The following is a 23856-nucleotide window of genomic DNA, read 5'->3' on the forward strand; positions in this document are numbered from 1 at the left end:
GTGTATCAATTTTCTGTGGCTTTTAAGATTTTAGATTCAGGGTTGTATGCTAATCAGACCACCTCAACTGATTCCTTTCCATGCAAAAGAGGCAAGAGTTCTACTAGCTCCTTTTGGATGTCGCCGCTGATGATGACCACAGCCTCCCTGCGAAGGACACTCACTTTGTAACTTTGATCTAATTCTTTCAGTCCATTATCAACATTAAGTGGTTTAGATAATCCATCTTAACTGTTGGCTTTTTACAACCTATCTGATTGTGTGACTGCTCAAGTTTCACGGTTTGCCAGAATTTGTTGTAGCGACGCCACCTGTCATTCGTATTTCCAGATTTCAGCAAGTTGTTTGGAGAGTCATCAAAACCGACAGAAATAATAGACAATACTACAAAAACAAACCACTGTTGTCCTTTAAATAATACATGATGGAACATCCCCTAAGGAACTGCTGTATGCACCAAAATCATCTTAAACGAGGTGTCACACCTGAATGAGCAAGTTCTACAACATGATGTTGTTAACTTCCTACCAGGAAGTGCTTCCTAAATATGAAGCTTCCCTGAGTTTGAGACCACTGTACTGTGTGTTCACATCAAATGAAAGTCCAGTTAGACATTAACTCCTCACCTGTGTGTATGGCGAAAGTCTAGCTTTGGTCTTGGGCCGGGATACTCTGCTCTTGGTAGTTCTGCAGTTCTCTGTGAGGCTGCTGGCGGTGTTGCTGCTGTAGGGGAACGAGGCCTTGGAAGTGGCCTGATCCAGAGACAGCTGGAGGCCTTTATATTCTGTCTCCCTAAAGACACAAGCATAAATTCCATGTGGTGCTTTCACAGTAATATTCTTGTATTCTTCTTATTTGCATTTCATAGATTTAATACGGCCCATAATTACACAAAGAGAGATCCCAGTCCCCTGGAAAGGCTGTTTATTAAAGAACAAACAGCCCATGTGTACATGCGTGTTTGGTTTTTCTCTAGGTGCAAAAACCCATTAACATCTGTTTAGCAATTAGAGCATCATCATGTTGCTGAGAGGGCCAGCATGAGGAGAGATGTGTTTTGTGTTTCTGTGTGTGTGAGAGAGAGAGAGTGTGACGGCTGGGAGGGGTGGGGTGTGCTAAGAGGCCTGGAACGGCTGTTGGGATGCTTGTTTTACCAGAAGGATTGCAGCAAGGCCTTCAACAAACACTCTACAGAGGGAAAGCCGTCCAATCAAATACAGCGGGAGATTAAAGGCTGTGTCTGGCTAAATCAGGCCCACAGGAGAAGCTTGGACGTCTCACTACTGGGAAATGGGAATTGATTTCCCGCTAAAGTGTTCTACAGATCTCGCCATGGATGATGAATCAAGTTTGAGACAACAGAAAACCTGGACAGGGTTTACTTGAGACAAATAGTGATCCATCATCCGCGCACATCTCCCCTCTGTCTCAATAGCTCTCAACACAAACACAAATTCATACATCCATGCGGACGAGTCTCATGGGATTTCTGTTCCAGTTTGGAGACAGTCCTAAAACATCACATTCATTAGGTACTGCTACTCTAATTATGATGCTGGCAGCACAGAAATTATCTTTAGCCTTGGTTAGCATTTTGTTGCTATAAGGCAAATCACTTTTTTGCTGTTTTGAGAGAAATACATGAGTGTAGCAACAACATATGCACTCTTCTATACAGCTCATAAGGGGTTCACTGAATGCTTTGATGATTTCATTCTATGGCCTTCACAGCCACCACATCTCAACCCAACCGATCACCTATGGGAGATTTTGGAGTGACAGGTTAGACAGCCCTCTCCAACACCATCATCAAAGCACAAAATGAAGGAATATCTTTTAGGCCCCATCCACACTACTGCGTTTTCGAATTAAAACGGAGACCTTTTGCTACGTTGGCACCTCCCGTCCAGACTACAATGACGAAAACGAAGACCTAAAACAGAGGAAACGCTGCCGACCCCGTTTTGCGTTTCAAAACTCCAGAGGGCGTTTTAGTGAAGACGGGCCAAAACGGAGGACTTTAGAAACGATGCCACAGCCACTCACGCTCGGCTCTCTGCTGTTGACCGGGGTTTTGACATCATATTTTTATTAAAATATTCTGTACCGTGCAAATAACACTCATCTGCCTACACTTGTACTGTGCATGTCCCCGTTTACTTGTTTTCTCCCGCCACACTCCCGTGTTACATTCAGTAACAGTCCCAGCTCGTTATTGAACCATCCATCCATCCATCCATCCATCGTCAACCGCTTATCCTGCGTACAGGGTCGCGGGGGACTGGAGCCAATCCCAGCTGACATCGGGCGAAAGGAGGGGTACACCCTGGACAGGTCGCCAGTCAACGTTATTGAGCCATGCAACAAAAAAAAAAAAAAACTGGTCTGATGCTTAGTCTGTATTTAATTATTCTTTCGCCAAATCTTCTGTAACTACAGAATGCACCATCTGCTTCATGTTTACACTGGCACGCGCATGTCCAGTGCACCTGAACGGGTCCTAGCTGTGCGTTTTCAGTCGTTTTAATGTAGACGGAGATCAACTCCAAAACGCATCGGAAACGCTGGTGTGGACGGAGATCGTATTTGTTTTAATTCTCTGTTTGTAAACTAAAACGGAGTAGTGTGGATGGGGCCTCAGAAGACTGCTGTCCATCCCTCCAGCAGAGTTCAACACACTCGGAGACTCTATGATAAACACTGAAGGCTCATGCTGGAACTGCAAGTTACAAAGTCTACTCTTAATGTTGGTTTATGAACATCTGTGATTGACACTGAACTGACCTTTTTACACTTTAAGAAGAGGACAAGGTAATGATAATGGTTGACCTATTACAGGTCTGCAACTAAAGACTATTTCCATTGCAGATTTTCTCAATTAATAAATGAAAAAGCCAAAGAGCCAGAGAATGTTTGGACTCTCTGCTTGAAAAATGGCAATTAACTAATTATCCAGAATATTTGCTCATGAATTTTCTGCCAATCAACTAACTGTTTCAGCTCGATCCTATTATGTATACATGGGTCACTTTTGCAACGTAGACCATACATCATTATATTATTTCATTCATTGATTTCAGACACCTGGTAAACACACACACTAAGGAAGACAGAGCCCAACATGTATTTGTGTAATTGGATTGTTGCTATTGATTTAATTAAACGAAGTGGTAGCACTTCCCAACCTTTTCATCTGCTTAATATGAAACAGCATCAACTCGTGACCCCTCATGTTATTGAGTTGTAAGCAATTTTAGCTTCTCAGTTTTGAACACATTTTTAGAGGCCTGAGGAGGTAAAATATGTATTTCACATAACAGAGCAAAGATAAGAGAAAAGTCAAAAAAATGTTACTTTCTTCTTTCTTATACTGTTAAATATTTTGCAACTCTTAGATCGAGATTTAGTCTGGGACCCTTTGAGCCATCCATACTCCCAGGTTGGGAGCCAGTACTCTAAAGGACGTCTAATATATAAAGGCAACAAGTAGTCTTTGTTTTGCTCATGTATACATGGTTTGTTAAACGAAATGTGACAAAATGTAGATGTAAAAATGAAAGTATTTGTATTGGGCACTGATGTTGTATTCACTTACACAGAGATTGTTGAAGTGTGTGTGTGTGTGTGTGTGTGTGTGCGTGTAAGATAGCAGAGTGACGAGTTTGTTGCCAGGATTGAACGTAACAGCGCTGATGAAACAGACAGCGTAACTGTTGTGAGAGTCAGACAAGTAAAACATGTGGTTACGTGCTTTTGCTGCAGACATGCCTTTATTCAAAGGATTGCTAAATCACTGTCAGGTTGCGGTAGCAGTGGCAGGTGCAGAGGTTATCAGAGCTGAACACACAGTGGAAGTTCACATGCAGGTGAAGTGGCCTTATCAGCTGTGTTATCTATGGCTGTATTCACTAAAGCTACCAGGTAAACCAACTCTGCGCCTGATAACAACACTCCACAAAAGCCTACCTCCTGCCCCTCCATTTGTCCCACGTCTTACGCAAAAGAAATGAAAGAAAACGAAACATGCTGTCTCATATCCACCATCACTATGTGGCTCAATCCACACAGTATCTCACAAAGATTTACAAACGCAGAACAAGGAGGAAAATAAGGCTTCAGTCCCCTAACTGCAAGCTGGAGCCCATAAACGCTCATCAACTTTACAGCCTATCAATTAAAAGGCCATAAACACAAAGCTGCTGTGGTTTTGATGTAGGAGGTAGAGGAAATGTGTGTCAAGCTGTTCTCTGCCTCTGAATGCAGCCAGCCGTGCTGCTTAATGGAGGGTTTTATAGGCCTGATTCATCCATGCGCTCACTTGTACATCTGTGAAATGTGCACATCAGGGGTAATAAAATAATAGGATAATAGGAAAGTGGTAAAATGGTATCCCTCAATTACTAATAAGAGTGAGGCTCATGCGGGTAGAGTCTCTGGCATGACTACAGTTGGTAGGAAGTGAAGTAGTAGCTTGTAATGAGGATATTTCGTGGACTGTTTGTGCAGGATAAAGCCTCAGCAAATGCAATCCCAGTCCAGTCACATATGCCTCAGAGCCTGCCTCTGTTTATATACTCTGCAGGCAGAGCTGCCAGTCTTAAATAAACTATACCAGGTGAGTGACGCCGCCACAGAGAGGCCGCCACAGGTAACAGCCAACACATGAGCACACTCGACAAACTTAGAAACAAAGGGCTCAGACAAGTCTGACACAACTGGCATACAAGACAGCAGATACAGTGAGAGACCAGGAAACGTCTACGGCCGTCAAAGGTAGAAAGAGCAGGAAAGTTCTGGTTTTCCTAAAAGAAATCAGTTCCTTTGTTTCTAACTCAGCCTACAACAATAAAGACTAAAAAATATGAAATATACAGAACGCGGCATGACAAACTTTATTCATTGTCAGATTGTGCAAACCAGGTTTCAACAAACACATGTCACAATTCCAATTAACCTCCAGTTAATTGCTTCACAGCAACTGTTTGCGTAAATCTCTAGTACCAACACTCATTATCTTATCAAAGCAGAGAACGATAGCACAACAGAGATCTGAGCCACCCCTGTCTGCCCTGGAGCTGCCGTACACTCCTGTCATTTCACACCAAACCCACATGACTGACAACGGTCAGGTGTCCTCCAGCCCATTTATACCACTACAAATGTGTGAAGTAGTAAACATTTTCATAAATAGATGTTCTGTTTTGCTATTCTGTATCAATAATTACTTATTCAACATATGGTGAGTTAGTGTGACAGTGTTTTACATTTGTTTCCAGTATGGATTTTAAAAGAGGAACACTCTTTACAAGCTTTGCATTACAGGAAGGTCAGAACGGCTGGATGATCAGTAGTGAGCTTTACATCAGTAATCTGGCATCCATCCTCTGACACACTTAGGATCTTTAATTTATTTTGAAATATAGGGTCACACCCTGTTGTCTACACTGTGTCAGACGTGTTTTTCCATCTGATGAAACAGATTGCCTTCACTGTACAGCCATGAACACTGAGTGTTAAAGTTAAGGCTGGTGTTATTCTATAGTTTTCTTCTTCTCATCAAATCCCATAAAAATACCAAGATAGATGAGCATAAATAATAAAGAGCTGCACCACCTGCAAGCTGTCTGTACATTCAAAAACTCCAGGTTACCTCACACAGCCATGGACTGCAATTGTCAGATGATTCAAATAAATACTTATTTAAATGATTTAAAACTAATTATAAGCGTTAGCAGAGATAGAGAGAGAGCAGAAACGTCCGCAGACCAGTTCATCTCGTCCTGTCTGAGACGACCTCAGCCTGAAATCTGCAGACAACTGCTCCCTAGCATTAGCTACCCAGCAGGACCTGTTGTCACCAGAGACGATGCCTCTTCTACAAACACAAACTGAGAGCTCGGGTCAACAGGTCAGAGTCTGTTTTCAGTCTGTCCCTCTCATGGATGGACCGTTAAATTCACTACAAGATACTCGGGCGGAGACACGTGGAGACATGACATTAAAACCGCAGTGTGTGTGTGCATATAGAGTAACGTCACAGGGACTGCTGACAGCTATCATCTACGTTACCTTCAGACTGAAAATACATTTTCTGTGCAGGTTCAAAAAATGTAGAGTTTGCACAGTGTGCAAAAAGAAAATATCTACTTCAAGCACTATGTGAACACAACTTAAAGCACCAGAGCTACTTTAAGCAGCTGTGTGTGTCAACAACTCGTTCACATTTTACAGCTACTTGTGCTAAAACAGCAATGACCACTCAGCACCAAGACCTAAACACAACAACTCTGTGTGTCTCAAGTAAGATTTATCAACATATTGATATCATAAAGGTAAATCTGGGAATAGAGACAAATACTCACGTGAGAACATAGTTGACACTGACGATGCAGTGAGGTCGGGATGAGCGGCTGTTGTGTACGATGGTTGCATAACTCTGAACCCAGACCCAGCCACCATGCTTGGCCAAGAAACGGTAGTACTTAGTCGTCACTTGACCTTTCACCAGCACTATAAGACCAAGAGATGGGAAATAAACAGCAAATGATTACTATGGGGAAGAAAATCCAAACAAATTGCGGAGTATACTAAAGTACATGAACATGAAATTTGTTTTTCTGCAGCAGCAGAAGGACAGAAACAAGAAACAGAGAAATACACGAGGTAAAAAATGAAAGGCATATAAAACTAGAGAATAGAAATAAAAATAGAAACTATACAAGAGCAAAGATAAAATTACGAGGCATAAGTGACAGTGATGTGATGGAATTAGTAGCAGCAAAGTCAGCACGCCTTGTGTGTGTAAACAGTATACCGCCTCCGAAGCTGTATCCAGTTCTCATTATACATCCGCGGTATGTACTGGAACACTGTGTGTGTGTGTGTGTGTGTGTGTGTGTGTGTATTTCTGTGTGAGAGTGTGCAGAGGGAATTTGTAGGAAGGTAAAACAAACCTAACTCACACAAGTGATGAGCACATCGCAGGTGGAAGGAGTCACAGCTGTGGACATGGTGATAGAGAGTCTTCTCTATCAGATCCTGAGGCTCGTAGCCTGTCAGCTCTGCAACCCTAAGCAACACACACACACACACACACACATTCTCAGGGTTTATTAAAGCCTTCCCACATTTACACATACACACACTCACGTACACGCCCACACACAAAATATGTAACAAGCAAGTATGCGGAAAAACTCACACCCACACAATTCCATACTGTAGGCTACATGCATACAAAGGCGTGCAGAGAAGACATACGCTACATAACGTACCGTGAGTCGAGGAAGATGAGCTTCATGTCCAGGCTGGCTCTGAACATGAACATGTTGCTGTGCAGTTTGATCTCAGTGACAGCGCTGGGCGGCAACGAGTGGCCGACGGCAACCAGCCCCACGTTCTGATAGCAGCCGTCAAACGGAGATACGTCCAGGCTGTACTGACGGATCTTCAGGTACCCGCTACAGTGTATCACCTGGGTCACGAGGTCACAGATGGAAGTATGAATTTCAATCTATACAATCGCTACATGTTCCAGTAACCCTTTCGTCCGGTTTAGAGGTTGTTTTGCCCTTTCCTGCGAATCTTCCCAGGCATCGAGGTGTAAATTGGCCCTGGAGAGGACCATTTGGGATTGAAACGTTGGCATGCCCATAGAGTCAAAAAGAGGAATTGGGAACAAACTAAGTGTGTAGGTATTGTTGGTTCTTTAGGAAAATGGGAAATGGAAATATTTGGGAATGGGACATGGCTACAGCTGATAATATCTGCTACAGCTGACAAAACAATCTCAACTCAAGGACCCCTTACTTGCTCTTCACGGAGCGTTCAACCGTATCACACACAGTCTTTATCAGCAGACAAACAGCTCAACTTTTAAACCAACATGGACGTGAATTCCTAAAAGTGCTAAAATAAATGGAAAGTTTACAGTTCCACGACAACTCGGCAAACTCTGTGGATCATGAGATACAGCCAAAGATTCCAGATCATGCAAGTAAGCGGACCTTGATTTGAGATGGTTTACATTCACATTTAGGGAATTTTGCAGACTCTTTTGTCCAAAGTGACAGTAAATAAAGTACATCTGTCAGAAGACAGTGAAAAAGCAATACATCGGTATTTTAAAGATGTCAGTAGAACAAGATGATGATAGGTAGGCTAAGATGCTAAACAGTGCTAAGGATGAAAGAAGTGTGGCAGAAGTTAGCGATGGACTTCACATGACAGGATTCACAACTTGGATAAAGCTGTTTTGATTCTTTTGGTGGTTGGACCCTCACAGACTAAAGGAAGATAAATAATCAAGGAACGGACACATTCAGACTTAACGAGCTTTAAAGGTACCATGCAGGTTACACCGGTATATCTATAAGACTAAGACTTTGGTGCTCGTTTTTTCTGTTAAATGAACTGAACGAATTGTGGAGAATCTAACCGATCTAACGATGTGCAGCATGTTCATACTGACAGCTCGATAAACATTAATATTTGTATCAACGATCTGAGCAGAAGCAGCTAATGCGGGTGAACCCACGGGGTTTAAGAGGGTTTATACATCCAAAGAACTTCTGTAAAAACCAGACCAGGCGTTTAATGGACCAGTAAACGGGGCAGGCGGCTGTTTGGGACTCGGATATTAAGTGAAGATTTTTCGGTAGACCCCCTGACCTTTCATCTAGTGCCACAATTAGGCCATAAATTCCACTTTTATGGTATAAATGACCATATTCAACAAGCTTGCTGCTATGAAATTCACTTTTCACATTTATTATCCATAGAGGATGATCCCTCTCAATTATGGATACTCTGTGGAGACAAATTGTTTTTCTAGTACCATCCTGGGGACAATATTTGAACTTAATGTAATCTAATAAAGAGATTGCCATTAAATTTGCTGCGCAGATTCATTCTCGCTGAGGATGAACCTGTTGGATTTTGATGATCCCACGGCCTTTCCTTTTCCACCACCCTCAACATTATATAGCAAAATTGTCATGTTGTTCGTACCGCTGCAGCAGCCACTAGCAGAGCTTCAGCCTTTTAGTCTTGTTAGCCTTAAATACAATGCAAACATTGATTCAGATTCTCTGTCGACCTACAGTACGTCAAAGCATTAATCACACATGAAGAAAAATGAATTTACAAAGAATGTACTATTTTAGGAGTAATTGTTGGATTTTTTTGATTGATTGATTTACTACTACCTTGTAGCCTCCGCAGGTGAGTCCAGCGTTTCTTTTAGCGAGGACACATTTCATTCTCAGAAAGAAGGAGCGTTCCATCTCATATTCTGCAGAGAATTAAAAAAACATGCAAAAAGCAAGTTATTTATGAGGAACGATGAGTCCAGGCCATATACAGTACAACACACCTGGGTTGTTGATTACCGTGAACAAAGTGTGAATGGTAAGGCTGGTGTGCTGTGAGGACAGCTGTCATTTCATCGTGGTCTGCTGGATGGATGTATTCATAAATGCTGTTTCCCGTCAACTCTACCTGTTGAAATGAACGTACACCTCAGGACTGCGACACATCAGGCCCAACACAACAGAGGAGATCACATTAAACTTGTCAAACCAACCTGCGACAGGCCCAAGTGGACTGATGCTGTTTCTGATATGTACATTATTTTCCCATCTGGAGCAACCACAAAAATGAAGCCGTCTAATGTCTGAAAGAAATATTTAAAAAGTGTTATTTAATTAGGTATCAACAAAAATAGTCTTGAGTCCATTTTCATAGGCAACGTGTATACACTATAGTGTCTTATTATTATGATTGTATATTATTGACCTGTAGATAACGCTGCAGAGCTGATATATGCTATATATATATATATATATATATATATATACTATATATAGCATATATATATATATATACTATATATAGCATATATATATATATATACTATATATAGCATATATACTATATATATATATATATACTATATATAGCATATATAATATCATGAAAAATTATATTATAGTTAATAATAAATAATAATAAATTATAGTTTGAAGAAAGGGATGAAATAACAAACAAAAATAACGACTGCTGTCGAAATGTAATTTATTATATTGAGAAGTGTTTCTAATATTTTGTCCACCCCGTTTTTTATCAATTGAAAACTGTACATTATGATTACTGGAAGCTGTATTAGGCTACATTCAGTTTAGCAACATAAAGCCTAACTAATAAACTGAGAGGAAGGATACAATATAATTACTATAATATTAACTGATAAAATAATAAGGAACATTACCAATAATAATAATAATAATAATAATAATAATCTCAACCTCTAGAAATGAAGAGCTTATTTTTATAGCTGCTAGCTCTGGCTAGCTTGTAGCCACTTGTCCTCACTCTGCTGCTCTCTGGCCAGCATCCAGCTCTATTTGTCAAACCAGCAGACCTACATTGTCTTTATGAAACCATTTAAGGCCAGTCTGTTTGCCTTATTTGATTACTCTGCAGCCCTGTGGACCTCTTTACTATTCTGTAACTCAGACAATCCTGTAGCCCTTATCGGCTTACACGCAGCTCCGTTTGGCACTCTGCTAGGCCTGCCCGACCAGCACCAGCCAATCTGTGGTTCTCTCTGGCCAGCGTGTGGCCTGTAGCCCTGCTCCATTGTGTTGCTGCTGATGTGAGAGGGGCTGCTGGACAGACTGCAGCTCTGTGCGTGACCAGGAATGTGTTCAGCTCATTTCACTCTTAAAGAACATGAATGAAGGCAGCAGGAGGCAGACGGCAGTAGCAACTAAACCACACACACCCTCTACCCATGATATAATAATAATAATAATAATAATAATAATAATAATGTCTTGTTAGGGTGAATTTAAACTGTAGAATTATTTAGATTTTTCATTTAAATTAATATTTTAAGGGCCCTCTTAAGTGACCTTGTGGCTTCCCAGCCACTTGCAAACCCCAAAGCCCACAATGTTTTTCAGTCAACTGTGAATTCTATAAAATATATAAACTAGTAAAAAAAATTACCTGTAAGAGATGGGAGCCTAGTTCCTGGCTGACTCCATCCAGAGAACTGCTGCGACTCACATGACCCCAGGACTCCCCCAGGCCTGACAAACAAATCACACACAGAGGAAAATGTAATTATAAGAAATAAAATGTTTATTTTACTATGAAATCCCCTCAGCCTGTTTTTATTTTCCATTTAACTCTTTTAACCCTGATTGTAACCCTGTAACTTTTATTATATTTTTTATGTTGCTTTTAAACTTTTTATATTTCCCTGTTGCTTTTATGTTTTATGTAAAGCACTTTGAATTACCTTGTTGTTGAAATGTGCTATACAAATAAACTTGCCTTGCCTTGAAAGCAAGACAAAGAATATGATTCAAAACCTTGTACACCAAGAGCATTTCTAGTTCTACAGTTTAGCATATGCATAACAGAAGACTTATAATTATACCCTACAGACCTAATTGTATTATGGCTGCATCATAAACAGCAAATGTATATATCAGTACGATAATCTCTGAACAATACATTTATTCCTTTTTCCCTCAGTGCACAATTACTGAATAAGCTTTCAATTTCAAAACTGTAGACTACAAACATTTAACAGCTTCATCTGATCAGAAAAAGTGTTTGTTGCGATGACTTGTCAGCCTACAGCTCTAATAAATACACCCGAATCTGGGAGCGGACCTTTATCCAATCTGGATCACTGCAAATGTCGTAGCGTGAAAACATTTCACTAAACCCTTCCCAACAGTAGTAAATAACATCTCAGATGGCGTGAGGCACAGAGCCACAGCGGACAGCAAACAAGAGTCTGTGCAGGGTCTGCATTGAAATGCAAATCCAGCTCTGCAGAATAAACAGGCGGCATGCAGGGATCACAGCGCCCCGCCGCTCCCGCCCCTCCTGGAGCCCACATGGATCTCACGTTTGCATAAAAAGACACAATCAAACCCCCCCCCCCCCAAAATACCCACAAGTGAAACAACTCACTGGCTTCCACTTCATATCAAATGTAAATCAATATAAAGATAGAGCCTTTAAAGGACTTTACTACAGCGCAGGGTAACACTTCATCACGCGAGCCGCCGGGTCTGAAGCAGAACCAGAAACCGGATTCAACGCACGGAGTACACTGTGGGCCCAGCACGGGAAGAGTTAGAAGAGGGATTTTAACATTTAGCTCTGGGGTGCGTCTGTTAAGGCTGTTGGTCTCACACGCACACCGCAATTAGTCCTCACAGAAGTCCTGTAGGCCCCTAATAATATCCACATGAATCAGTTAGAAGTGTAGGAGAGCTGTGCTTTTGCTGGAACGAGAAAAAAAAATTTTTAGGTTATTAGTGAGACGCTGCCCGTTCTGAGGAAAACATACCAATAAGAAATAATCACTTTAATATCCTGTTTTTTGTAGCCTATATTAGATTAGATTGGTTAAACACGCTAAAAGTGAAAGAAAATCTATTGAAGTTTGGTATGCAGTGATAGTATGTCCATAGAAGCTCCTCATCGTTTGGCTGAGGAGAGTCCCGGTGTGGACTCTCCACCTGAAACCATGCACAAGATACTGGACCGGATACTGGACCAATCTGTTTGGGAGCCGGCTGCACGTGACGTGCTGCAGGTAACGGACGGCTCACCTAAACCGAACACAGAGCTCACCTGCAGGGAGAGGAAGCGTGGAGGAAGGAAAGCTCCTGAAGTGAGCAGCCTCCCTCCTTTATTATTTATTCATATATTATATCATATATATTAAACCATTCATTTCATCATTGGATTATCTTTTAGAGGAGACGTGACAAACGCGCATTTCCCCACTTTATACGATATATTTTACATTATTACAGCAGTGCTTTCCGACCTTTTCTGCTTGTGGCCACAGATTTAACAAAAAGAAGCGATGTTTTCCTCGTTTGGGGCCTGAAGAGGTGAAAGCGTCCAGTGTTTCACAAGAAGAAAAAAGCAAAACGAGAAAAGCTCTAAATAAACACAACAATTCATCTCTTTAATCATCTTCGGGTGGGACCCACCTCTTTTAATATAAAAACATCTTTTTTTATTATTATTTATTTAATATGTAAAATTAACACAATAAAATCTAAAACGCCCGATATCCACTTGGGAGACACATGTTTGAATAAAAAGATAAATAAATCTAGTGAACCGATTCACTCACTCATCGATGATTTCATGTTCCACAATTCAACACTATCAGGCTGCCTATTATTTTAATCTTTAAACTGGCAGCAATACACAATTAAGAAGTCACTGTTTCGTTAACACGGTCTGACACACTTAAAGACCAGCAATAATAATAATAATAATAATAATAAACTTTTGGGGGGAGAGTATGAACATGTTGCTGAGGGCACATAAGCAGCAGCGCATTCATATTTATTGAAAAGGACAACTGAGCATAAACATCTCCATGCGGAATAATAATAAACTACGGTAGCTCACTTGAGCCATTTCAATATCTCACTTGGCCATTAAACATAAACTTTGCATATTTCATAATGCTCGAAATTGAAGCCAACAAGACAAGAAGTCAGTCTGCCGGGGAACACCCTAAGATGGACCATGAGATCTTTTTTTGTATTACACATAATACATAATCTTAATCTTCCTGACATTTTTACTTTGTTGTGAAGGTTTGCTACTGTAGCCGTTAAATAAGCTGTGATAAAATGTGAATTAGTCACAGTAAAGTAGATATAAATGGTCGTTTTATTTAGCAGATGTACAGTACATTTAAAACAAGTGATTTTAGCCTCCCTCTCTGTTTAAATCTCTTTCAGGGCTTAGGCAGAGAGGATCAGCAAGATATCTGTGGTGTGGGGTGTCATGTAATTTAATCCCGGATGGACAACATAGCTGAGGTCAAAGGTCATTCAACTGACCACTCTGAGCGCCATAAATAAAAGTACCCCGCCACCACCGTCCCCCAAAGTCAGTGAAAAAAAGCCCACTTTGATGCATCCCGTCAAAATTAAGAATACTTTTAGCTTTTCTTCTCCCTACTTATGCAAAACCACTAAAGCCCTCTCAGATGGGCTTCTTCACGACTAACGTTGTGGAGTGTAGGGGAGTCCTCGGAGTAAAAAGGTGTGAAGAGGTCCGGCCTTTAAACCAGCAGATGTGTTTTTAATGGAGAAAACACAACACAGAGGACAGAGGAGCGAAGCCCTGCAGCCTGCGTGAGCGAGACCGTCCCTGATTCAGAGAGCTTCATCTGCATACTTATGTGGCCACACATGTGGAGCAGCACAGTACGAGTACAGCAGCCAAACATCTCGCAGTCATGCACGCACAATGTGCAGTGTATCCCTGAAAAAAAGATTTTCTAACTGTTTTTGGTACTTTTCACGCAAAGTACAGCCAAGTGCTGTACTTTACATTTGTGCCATTTTAAGCACTGGTATCTCATCAGAACACAGAAGACTTTGGAGGGAAGAAGATACAAAAGAGTGTTAACATTAAAGGCTAACATGGATTACGCTTCTTTCCTCTGGTTTATTAGCTCTATTTTCACAGTATATGACACCTTTATTATCAATTCTACAGCAAAATTGCTCTTTATTAATTATCTGTATATTTATATATATATATATATAAAGACCAATGTTCCTGCAGAGAGGATACTGATGGTTTTAATGATACTTTTGATCTTGTACTGGTCTCATTCTGCAGTGTGTGAATCCTGTGATGTAAATGATCAATACAGCCATATTTAGTTGTTGGCTCTCAGAGGGTAAAAACACAGATCCATTCCAGATCCATGTTTCCTTTGTTGTTTCCCCACCAGGTTCTTTGTCACGCCACCATCCCTGTAGCAGGCCTGCTTCAATGTTACAAGGAGCTCCATATGTTGCGGGATCAGACGTGCACATCATACTAATATCCGCGGCTCTGCAGCAGGCACGCAGGACGGAGCCCCATCACAGCTAATCTGCTGGCAGGGGACGCCAGGGGCCCCGGAGAGAAACCACATCACTGCAGGCTGTGGACACGGACCGAGGGACACAGGAGACAGCCGCTGCTGACTCGATATGTGCTCAGTCAGTCGGGCGAAATGTCATTTCATATCTGAAGAATATATTCTAATCACCGCGATAAGGATAGATTTCACTGAACAGCCAGGTGAAGATATTTTAATAATAACCTACAGGATTAGGACAAAAATAACAGGCCTACATCAAAGTCCTGAAGCTGGAATAAACACTATAAAAAATGTGCGCACAAGCCTTCATTTAACCGCAGATAGAGATTTTCGTGAGTAAAGCTCAAATAATAAAACATGAAAATAATGTAAATTTAAAAAATCATGCTTACGGACGGGGGTTTTTTTTTGTAGGAGAATTTGTAGAACGATGTGGGGTTTTTGTTATATAAATATGGAATGCGGAGATTAGGCTACTGATTTTTCGTTCCTGTAAAATTATGAACAATGAATTTCCAGGATTGCTGGCCACAACTCACCACCCAGAAAATGATATTTATTACATTAAAAAGGACAAAAGAAAATTAAGATAGACAAATATAGCCTATTATTTAGAAAATAATATCATGAAAGTCTGTAGGCCTAATAAAAAACACAAGAAGCCTTGCATATAGCTAGAGCACCAACATAATTTAAATATTAGACTTCTAGCCTGCTGTACTATTAATACTAAAAGGCTAATAATAATAACAACATCCTAAATTATACTATATACTATAAACTAGAAACTATACTATTAACACTATAGGAGCTTTTTTGCTTTTATATAATTATAATTATAGCCTATAATATAATTTTGTAGGTGTCAGATTTATTATTTTGCTGATAAAATTGGTATTCTGTGTATTTGGATGTGTGTCTTTTTAAAAGCAGCTCTCTTACCTTCGGGGAACACTATTCTCATTTTCAGGTAACTGGTTGTCAGCCGGATGATGGAGGCTTTGTCCAGCTGGGAGGTGATGGCGGAGGGCAGCGGCAGCAGCTTGGCCAGTTCATAAAACTCACTGTTTTCCTTCTCCCGCCGGGTCCGGGCAGCGTTTTTAGATTTCTCCTTCATGTTGTCCCCTCAGTCCGTGTCAGGCTGTCTCATAGCATCGCAATGGAGCCGCGACGTCTCCGAACTTGAGGATTTCTGGCCTTCGTCGGCCTAAAACCCGCAGCTGCCGGCGCGTGGACGCGTCCCCATATTCCAGGTGTTGCGGTGCTTGGCGACGAACAGGACGCGGGTAATTCCTGGATTTCTGAGGCTTCTAGTGGCGTTTTGGTCAGCCCGTTGGGGGGCTCACCGCACACATGGATCCATCACACCTGGTGTTAAAGGGACCTGTGGAACCGCTGGAGGCATGAGGCCCTGCAGGACGAAGACCGGGTCAGATACACTTTGATTTGTAGGCTGCCGTTATTTGGGCGAGACATCCCCTGTGTCTGTCAGCAAAACTAAACTAAACACTTGTTTGAATCCTTCTGCAGAAATGTAAGGTTAGTGGCTGTGTTCTTATAAATCCCATTTAACCAGGTGCTTGTTCACTTACCTCCGCGCAGACGCGGCCGACAGGTCGCTAAACTGACGCCTGTTTGGCTTCAACGTGTCCAGAGAGAGTCTCCAAAAAAGCCCAGCATTCGCATATCTTCGATTCCATGTGATTTTGTGGATAGCGGCGCATCCTGAGCCTCCTCAGTGCTGCAGGCGCGAGGGCCCGCCCACCACTGCACGCAGCCCTGCTCCTATTGGACGGTTGGACACCCTGCTCGCATATACATTGGCCAGTACTCGTAATGACGTGCTCACGAGGAACGGGGATTGGCTGGTTGTAGATGTTCACCTCTGGCCCGAAGTGGAGAGAAAATCCCCCAGAGCCCGTTCCCTCTGCTCTGAGAGAACCGGGTATGCAGAACTCCTGAAAACATATGTCAGTTTTTAAAGGATCTATTTTCTATTTTTTTTTTTTTTTTTTAAATAGCTGACACATTTAGTAAACTGATTTATATAATAATCCATGGGAGCTTGTCTTTCATGTGACAAGCATGCGGGCCTATCTATCCTTACTTAACTTAATGCAGGCCAGGCTATTTCAATTTTCATCATTTATAAAATCAGGCTAACAACCTGCATCCAGCAACATCCGGGTGTCGCCCTCACTGGCAGCAGTGTGTTTTAATACTTGGTCGGCTAAAAACATTCTAACAACTTTCCTTCAGAAAGCTCAGGCCATGATCCAGGCTAATATTTGCTGTTGAGAACAGTCAGATTTCTGAAGGAAGTTTGGCTTCCATGGTTCTTAAATTGTAGGCCTCTCCTGATCCGGTTCTGCCGATGTTGTTTTATTTAAAGCACGCGATGTATTTATGGCTTATTATTGTATTTGGTTTATATGACACAGAGACTGGTTTATGTGAACTATAGGCTGCGTCTCTAAAATCAAAGTTGAAATGGTTTCATAAGTTGCTTTGTATTTTCTAAGACGTTCATCTTGGCCTACTGGTTGAGTCTCGGAAAATGGAAATGTGCCATCACGTTCTGCACACAGGAGTGGATAAAGGTTCATTTCAGTTTCTTGGTAACATTTTCTAAAACAGATATAACAGGCTATATAGCCTATATTTCCCATAGCCTACCTTTGTGTGCCTATTATGAAAACTGATTCTTACTGATGAATTACTGTATCTGCACATCGCAGTAGAATAAACAGGTAGTCCTACTCAGATTAATGGAGGTGTCACGAGGCCACGTGGCATCTGATGTTAGACCCTTTCAGAGAAACCCGACACACTCACCTTATCACTGTACCTGCAGACACGACTTACACCTGTTTAAACGTGGTTATTGGTTTAACGCGTCTTCAGATTTTACAGCAGCTGGTTTATACAGTAAAGTTATTATGAATGCGATCATTAGCGATTAGGCTTTCGCATAGCCTGTTACTGGACGCAGGCTTCATGCTGTTAAAGAGCAAGCTTAATTCGAGGCTACCGTTGTTTCCCGACCCTTTACAGGCCTGGATGCTGGTGTGGGAGCGCGCGCACACACACACCCACACACACACACACCGTGCGGGCTCGCTCCCTCTCCGGCTGTGCTGGAGCCAGCGCGGCCGCGCGGTAATGGGATCCAGCCTGCGGTGAGGAAATCACCCGAGATGCTGGAGGCGCACGAAATGGTTGACGCTGGTTTAACCTTCGCTTCAACTCCAAATTTACTGGTAATTAAAGTGCGTCTGTGGAAAATATGACGATCGAAAGTCCTCCATATGGCGAAGTCTCCGCGCAGTCAGCGCCGACTTAGCCCGGATATGCAGTGATCACAACACGCTGATTATATTGTTCAAAGATCAGAGCTGTTACAGAAGCATCCGAACAAACGTTTCAGTAAACTAGATATCTGACTATTTGCTTTTGAGATGCAAAGCTGACTTTTTATTACAATAACATTCAGAAAGAGCCTCCGGACAGCAACAGGTGTTCTTAAACAAATAATGCAACAGAAATGATTATTTGACTACTTTTCCTACTGGTGGATACATACCCAAGGCTGGATTAACAGCCATGCAAAGAGGGCAACTGCGAAAATGAGCTGTGGGCCCCTCTTCGGACTCCCACACTTACCCATCACAGTTTTGACCCAGAAACTTAGCTAAATTCCTACCAGTACTCTTGAATACTGTCCTGCCCTAGATGTGCTGTGTGTCACGTAGTTTGTGAACATTTGATTAAACTAGAGCTGCTGCTTCATTGATTTTTCTATTAGTTCCAACATTTATTCTGCAAATATTGTGAAAAACAATTCATTTTTTAACAAAAGTAAAACTCCAGAAATGTTATTCCAAGTTCTACAATGTGCAGATCTGATGCTTTTTTTGGTTTTACATTAAAGAAGACATTTAATGAGGTCAGTGTTCTCTCTAGGATACAGTGAGGGGCATTTTATTTTAAGTTTTCTGATGTTTTATAGCTCAATATTGATTCATTGCTAAAATAATTGGCAGCTGAATCCAACATGACAATAATAATTACTTGTAGCCCTGATGAACACACCTGTTAAACATACTATAAAATTAAACATTAAAAGTCTTAAAAACTAGAGTTTGACACAGGGCCCCTGTACAAAACGGGGCCTCAAGATGCAGACCAAAGGGAGATTATGATACAAGTTTTTATTTTTATTGTTGGTCATATTTTTAACTAACTTTGGCAATTTGATTCATTGCAAATTTATTTTATAGTTATTTACCATGTTGGTAAACTGGCGTTGGGCCCTGAAATCAAGAGGCCCCTAAAGCTCCAGTCTTAGTGTGTGTTCACAAGTTTGTGCTGATTTAAGTGAAAGCTTATATTCCACTAAAACACAACATCAGTTGTCAAATTCCATTTTCAAGACCTTCAGTATTTCAGTTGTAAGTTGCATCTTTCGGAATTCATGTGTGTTTATTCAGATGACCACACAGCAAACCTGGGCTCATGTAGTAATCCGGCATGGAACAACTGAGCGAGCAGCACAGAGAGTGGGGGGGTTAACTGTGTGGTAAAAAAAATGACAAGTGTATTTTGTACTAAGTGGCAGAGGTCAGACAGATACAGTGTGTTTAACAACACAACGCAGGTTGAAAAAGCACATGGGATTTGGAAAACATTTTTGTTGGTTAAGGGCGCAGCCAGGATTTTAGAAATACTGAGGTCATAAATTCAAATTGTCCCCCACTCAACCCACAGAAACATTTTTGGACTAACCACAGAAAAAAAAAAATCAAACATTTGGGAACATCTGGGAATAAAAAAGAAAACAACAACAAAAAGACAATACATGACAGAGATTGTTTACATGTGTAATGTTTTTTACTTTTTAATTATGTTTTATGTAAATGTCCTAACATTATGGTTAAATGCTGTGAACCCTTCTTCACACTGCCACATATGTGGAATACTAAATCCCTTTATTATAATGTCAAATTTTAGCTTACAACTGTCAAATCTGAACATAGGAGGTCTAAATGTGTAATATGTGTGTGTGTGATCTTATGATGTCAACTTCTCCTCACATCAGTGAACCAGAAATATTACCGGGGATGTGACCTCTGTCATAATTGCTGCTATCTGCTGGTAATCTGTCTTGGATGGATCTTTGGAAGCTTTATTCAGCACACTGGCTATTATGAGCGCCAACACAATAACTGGATTATAGCCCACTAATTTAAGTAGATGTAAACAAGTGTGATTCAGTGAAAAATGTTGTGCTCGATAAACAGCTTAAACAGGGTTTAAGAAGTGTGCAATAAAATGTAAAGATCGTCAATGCATGCACAAACTGTGACTGTCAGGACATTCTAATCCCAAGGGTCTAAGTACAAATTGAATGATGAACTTTGAATACACTTTTGATGTCAGTGTGGTTGTTTCTAAGAAATACGGATCCTGCGTTTGAGTTTCTGGGGTTGACGCTGTATTACAGAATTGTGGTGGCAGAGTTTCATCCTCAGCTGTCAAGCCATTTCTGGGTGTGTCTTACATTATAACAGGGACAATTCATTTATAAGAAACTACCCATCATCCCATTAGTGCACAGCCCAGTATAATTCAGTGCCAACAGGCCTGTTTGACAGAAGACATGTTGGCATGTCCCTGTAGGAAAAGCACAGGTGTACATGAATGATGACTCAATTCCATCTAGCTGCTTCGGTTTCAGCCTCCTGGTGTTGTGCTGGCTGGCTCACTGGGCTTACTTGGACACTTGCTGCCATCGTTAATGCTATTAGCTACACCTGTGCTTTTCCTGGTCTGACAAGACAAAGTGTCTGCTATGAAAAAGGCCTATACAGGAAGCAATGCGGCCTTTATGTAGCGAGGCAGATGTAAGGGTGTGAAGTAGCACATCTGACTTTCATGCCAGAGACCAGAGTTTGCATTGTGTCGGCCTTTTCTTTCCAACCATAAACACGATCTTTCCCCAAGTTTGTGGGGGGGGGGGGGGTTTGCCCAAAGTTGCCCAACCTTAACAGCAGTTTATGAGCAATAATCAGTATAACCAGGATCTTTAAAACTACTCCACTGATGTAGCGTAGCCCTCCTACAGCTTAAGTTGGTAGTTTACATACACTTAGGTTGAAGTCATTAACCTCTTACCATTCCTGTGAAATTCGCCTAAAAAGAAAACTGAATGCGGTTCTTGAACCATTTATATTAAATGCATGGTTTTGGGCTTTTCTGTATGACAACAGTCTGAAGTGTCTAACCCAACAGTCAGAATCACTGCAAGTGCTACTGGAATGGATTAATAATAGTTTGAACACACTAAAATACATTTTTCTTTTCCACTTGAAAATGTTTGTTAACACATGCATGCAGACAACTATAGCTGGGACCTTTTGTTGTAATATAGTCGATCAGTGCGACGACTATGAGGTTTCGTAGTACGTAGGTAGATTTATTTTGTCACAATATAACAGGTTATAGAGTGAAACTCCCTTCTGCTATGTAGCAGACAATATACATTAATAAAGAAGCATTTATAAAAACGGTAAACAGAAATAATCTATCATCAGTGGAGCAGTGCTGAGGATGAATTAGAGTTAATAGTCTGATAGCTTGGGGGGGGGGGGGGGGGGGGGGGGGGCGGGGGGGAAGCAGCTCTGCAGTCTGGATGAGATGCAACAGCAGATACTTCTATATCTTTTCCCAGAAGGCAGCAGGGTGAACAGGCTGAGGCTGGGTGGGTACTGTTCTTTAGTATCTTTGGGCTCTGCGTAGACACCTCACCTCACTGATATCACTGATGCTCAGGAGATGGGTACCAATGATCTTCTGAGCAGTTTTAATCACCCTGCAGAGCCCTCCGGTCCTGGGCCGTGCACGCCGTCTTAAGCTTCCTCAAGAAATAAAAGTCGTTTCTTCAGCAGTGTGGAGATGTGAGACGACCATGTCAGGTTCTCTGTGAAGCTCATTTTCAGGAAGCTGAAACTGCATTGGTTGAATCACAAAGCTTTCCAATGGTGTATCATGAGTTTGAACTTAAATATAGCAGTTGTGGGCACATACAGAAACCTGCCGTCATGCCACAAGGGAATGACGGCCTGTTGGAACAGATACTTTGTTCTGAATCAATTTGAAAAAGTCACTTGTGTTCACACAGCGCTATTGTTAAGCAGTTCAAATTGCATACCCTTCTAGGGCTTTCCTTACGCCATTAAATCACTACCTGATGCGAAAAATTAATCACGGGTTGATTTGGTCCTGCGAGAAGCTGCCTCATAGATATTTGGTCAGAACAACACATCTCTCAGATGTTGGTCACCACAAGAGCACTGAATTCTACAAAATGGTTAGTGAATGAAAGAGAGGGGTTGTGAACGCTGCGTTGAGAAAAAAAACACTCCGACAGCAGTACATTATACATTAACCACAAGAACATCTATTAAGATATTTTATTTGTTGAGGAAAAGGGACTGAAAAAAGATTTTATCATAATTGTTCTGACCATAAAGAAAAACCACAATAAACCTTCTGGTTTCCTCAACTTTCACACAGGAGCAAAAATCAGCCTTTGAACTTAAAAGAAATAATGACTAGACATTTATCCTGATAATTATTGATATAGAACGATATGAAATTTTTTATCGTGATAACATTTTTGGACGTATCGCCCAGCCCTACATCAATCCAATTGAAAATTTGTGGGCAAACCTAAGTGTGTGCGAGGCCTACAGACAGAACTCTGTTCTACTATTATTCTGACAATTCACATTATTAAATTAAAGTAGTGATCCTCACTGACCTAAGACAGGGAATGTTAACTAGGATTAAATGTCAAGAAAGACAAAAAGCTAAGTTTGAATGTATTGTGTGTAAACGTCAGACTTCAACTGTTTAGGGATGTCACGATACCAAAAATGTAGAAGTTGATCCCGATAACAGTAAAATTCCACGATTCTCAACATTTAACCATTACAAAAAACAACTTACAGCTGTGAAAGTTGTGAAAGAACGTCCAGGACAGATGAGAGGTGATCTGATGTCAATATTCATAAATGAGCAGGCTCTTGAAATTACAATCTTGGCACTGTGCATATTTAATTAATAATACTTGTTTTTCAGAACTTTTCTTTACAAACTCACAGGTGTGAATTGTTTAAGGGTGGTCACTTTCTATATTGGCAGTGGTTTGAAATTGTGTGTTTAAAAACAAAAAAAGTTATTGATGATTGAAATGGATTGTATAGCACTTTTAAGACGGCCCCCAACTCTGTTACCATGACAGGCGTGGCGGACGGACATTCATTTCGTAGTGCTGCAAAGTGCATCGCCATCTTTGGTGATTTTCAGGTGATCAAACTGCCTTAATTAGCTCTTCAACATATCTCTAAACTGGAAGACATCGAGGCTTTAAGACGAAGCCATTGAAGGTAACAGCTGTGAAACTAACTTAACCCCTGCGGTCATTGAGAAAGCGCTGACATTCAATATTGTTCAGCACAGTTTGAGCCCAGTTAGCACACAGCTACCCAGGTGGAAACACAAACAGTCGTAATTAATAACACACCAATCAGAAGCTTCAATAGATAGATAAAAAGGGCCGGAGTCAGTTCATTCAGTGTAGGAACAATGAATCCAGATAAATCTGAAGGAAGAGGACACCAGAGAGGAGGAGGTTATTTCTTTTGTGTTCATAATGTGAAAAAGTTTTTGAGGGGGAGAACCACACGCAACATTACTAACAACCAGTCTTTGTAGTATTGTTTTGATTTTTTCCTCACCAGTGTGTAAAACTGTGTTGTAGTGTGTGTTTTTCAGGAGCTGTGTGTTATGTCAGAGGGCAAAGATTGAATGGTTTTGAGTGCAGAGCTTCATTTTGACCTGAAAATAGGATGTTT

The 23856-nt window shown here is 41.1% G+C and overlaps 1 protein-coding gene across 1 annotated transcript in view; it reads right to left on the reverse strand.

Moving 5' to 3' along the window:
• The window catches only part of sim1a (SIM bHLH transcription factor 1a), a 24461-nt gene extending 7830 nt beyond the window's left edge, over window positions 1-16631 (reverse strand). The window contains exons 1-10 of the mRNA XM_046045330.1: window positions 16531-16631; window positions 15881-16349; window positions 11011-11093; window positions 9584-9673; window positions 9390-9498; window positions 9207-9292; window positions 7275-7474; window positions 6963-7069; window positions 6363-6510; window positions 627-792 (exon numbers count right to left, since the gene is read on the reverse strand). Coding sequence (XP_045901286.1) covers window positions 627-792; window positions 6363-6510; window positions 6963-7069; window positions 7275-7474; window positions 9207-9292; window positions 9390-9498; window positions 9584-9673; window positions 11011-11093; window positions 15881-16055 — 1164 coding nt within the window. The 5' untranslated portion in view covers window positions 16056-16349; window positions 16531-16631. The remainder of the gene's footprint in view (window positions 1-626; window positions 793-6362; window positions 6511-6962; window positions 7070-7274; window positions 7475-9206; window positions 9293-9389; window positions 9499-9583; window positions 9674-11010; window positions 11094-15880; window positions 16350-16530) is intronic.
• Window positions 16632-23856: the final 7225 nt, after the last annotated feature.

This window comes from Micropterus dolomieu, linkage group LG03, assembly GCF_021292245.1.
Source record: "Micropterus dolomieu isolate WLL.071019.BEF.003 ecotype Adirondacks linkage group LG03, ASM2129224v1, whole genome shotgun sequence".
Lineage (NCBI taxonomy): Eukaryota > Metazoa > Chordata > Actinopteri > Centrarchiformes > Centrarchidae > Micropterus > Micropterus dolomieu.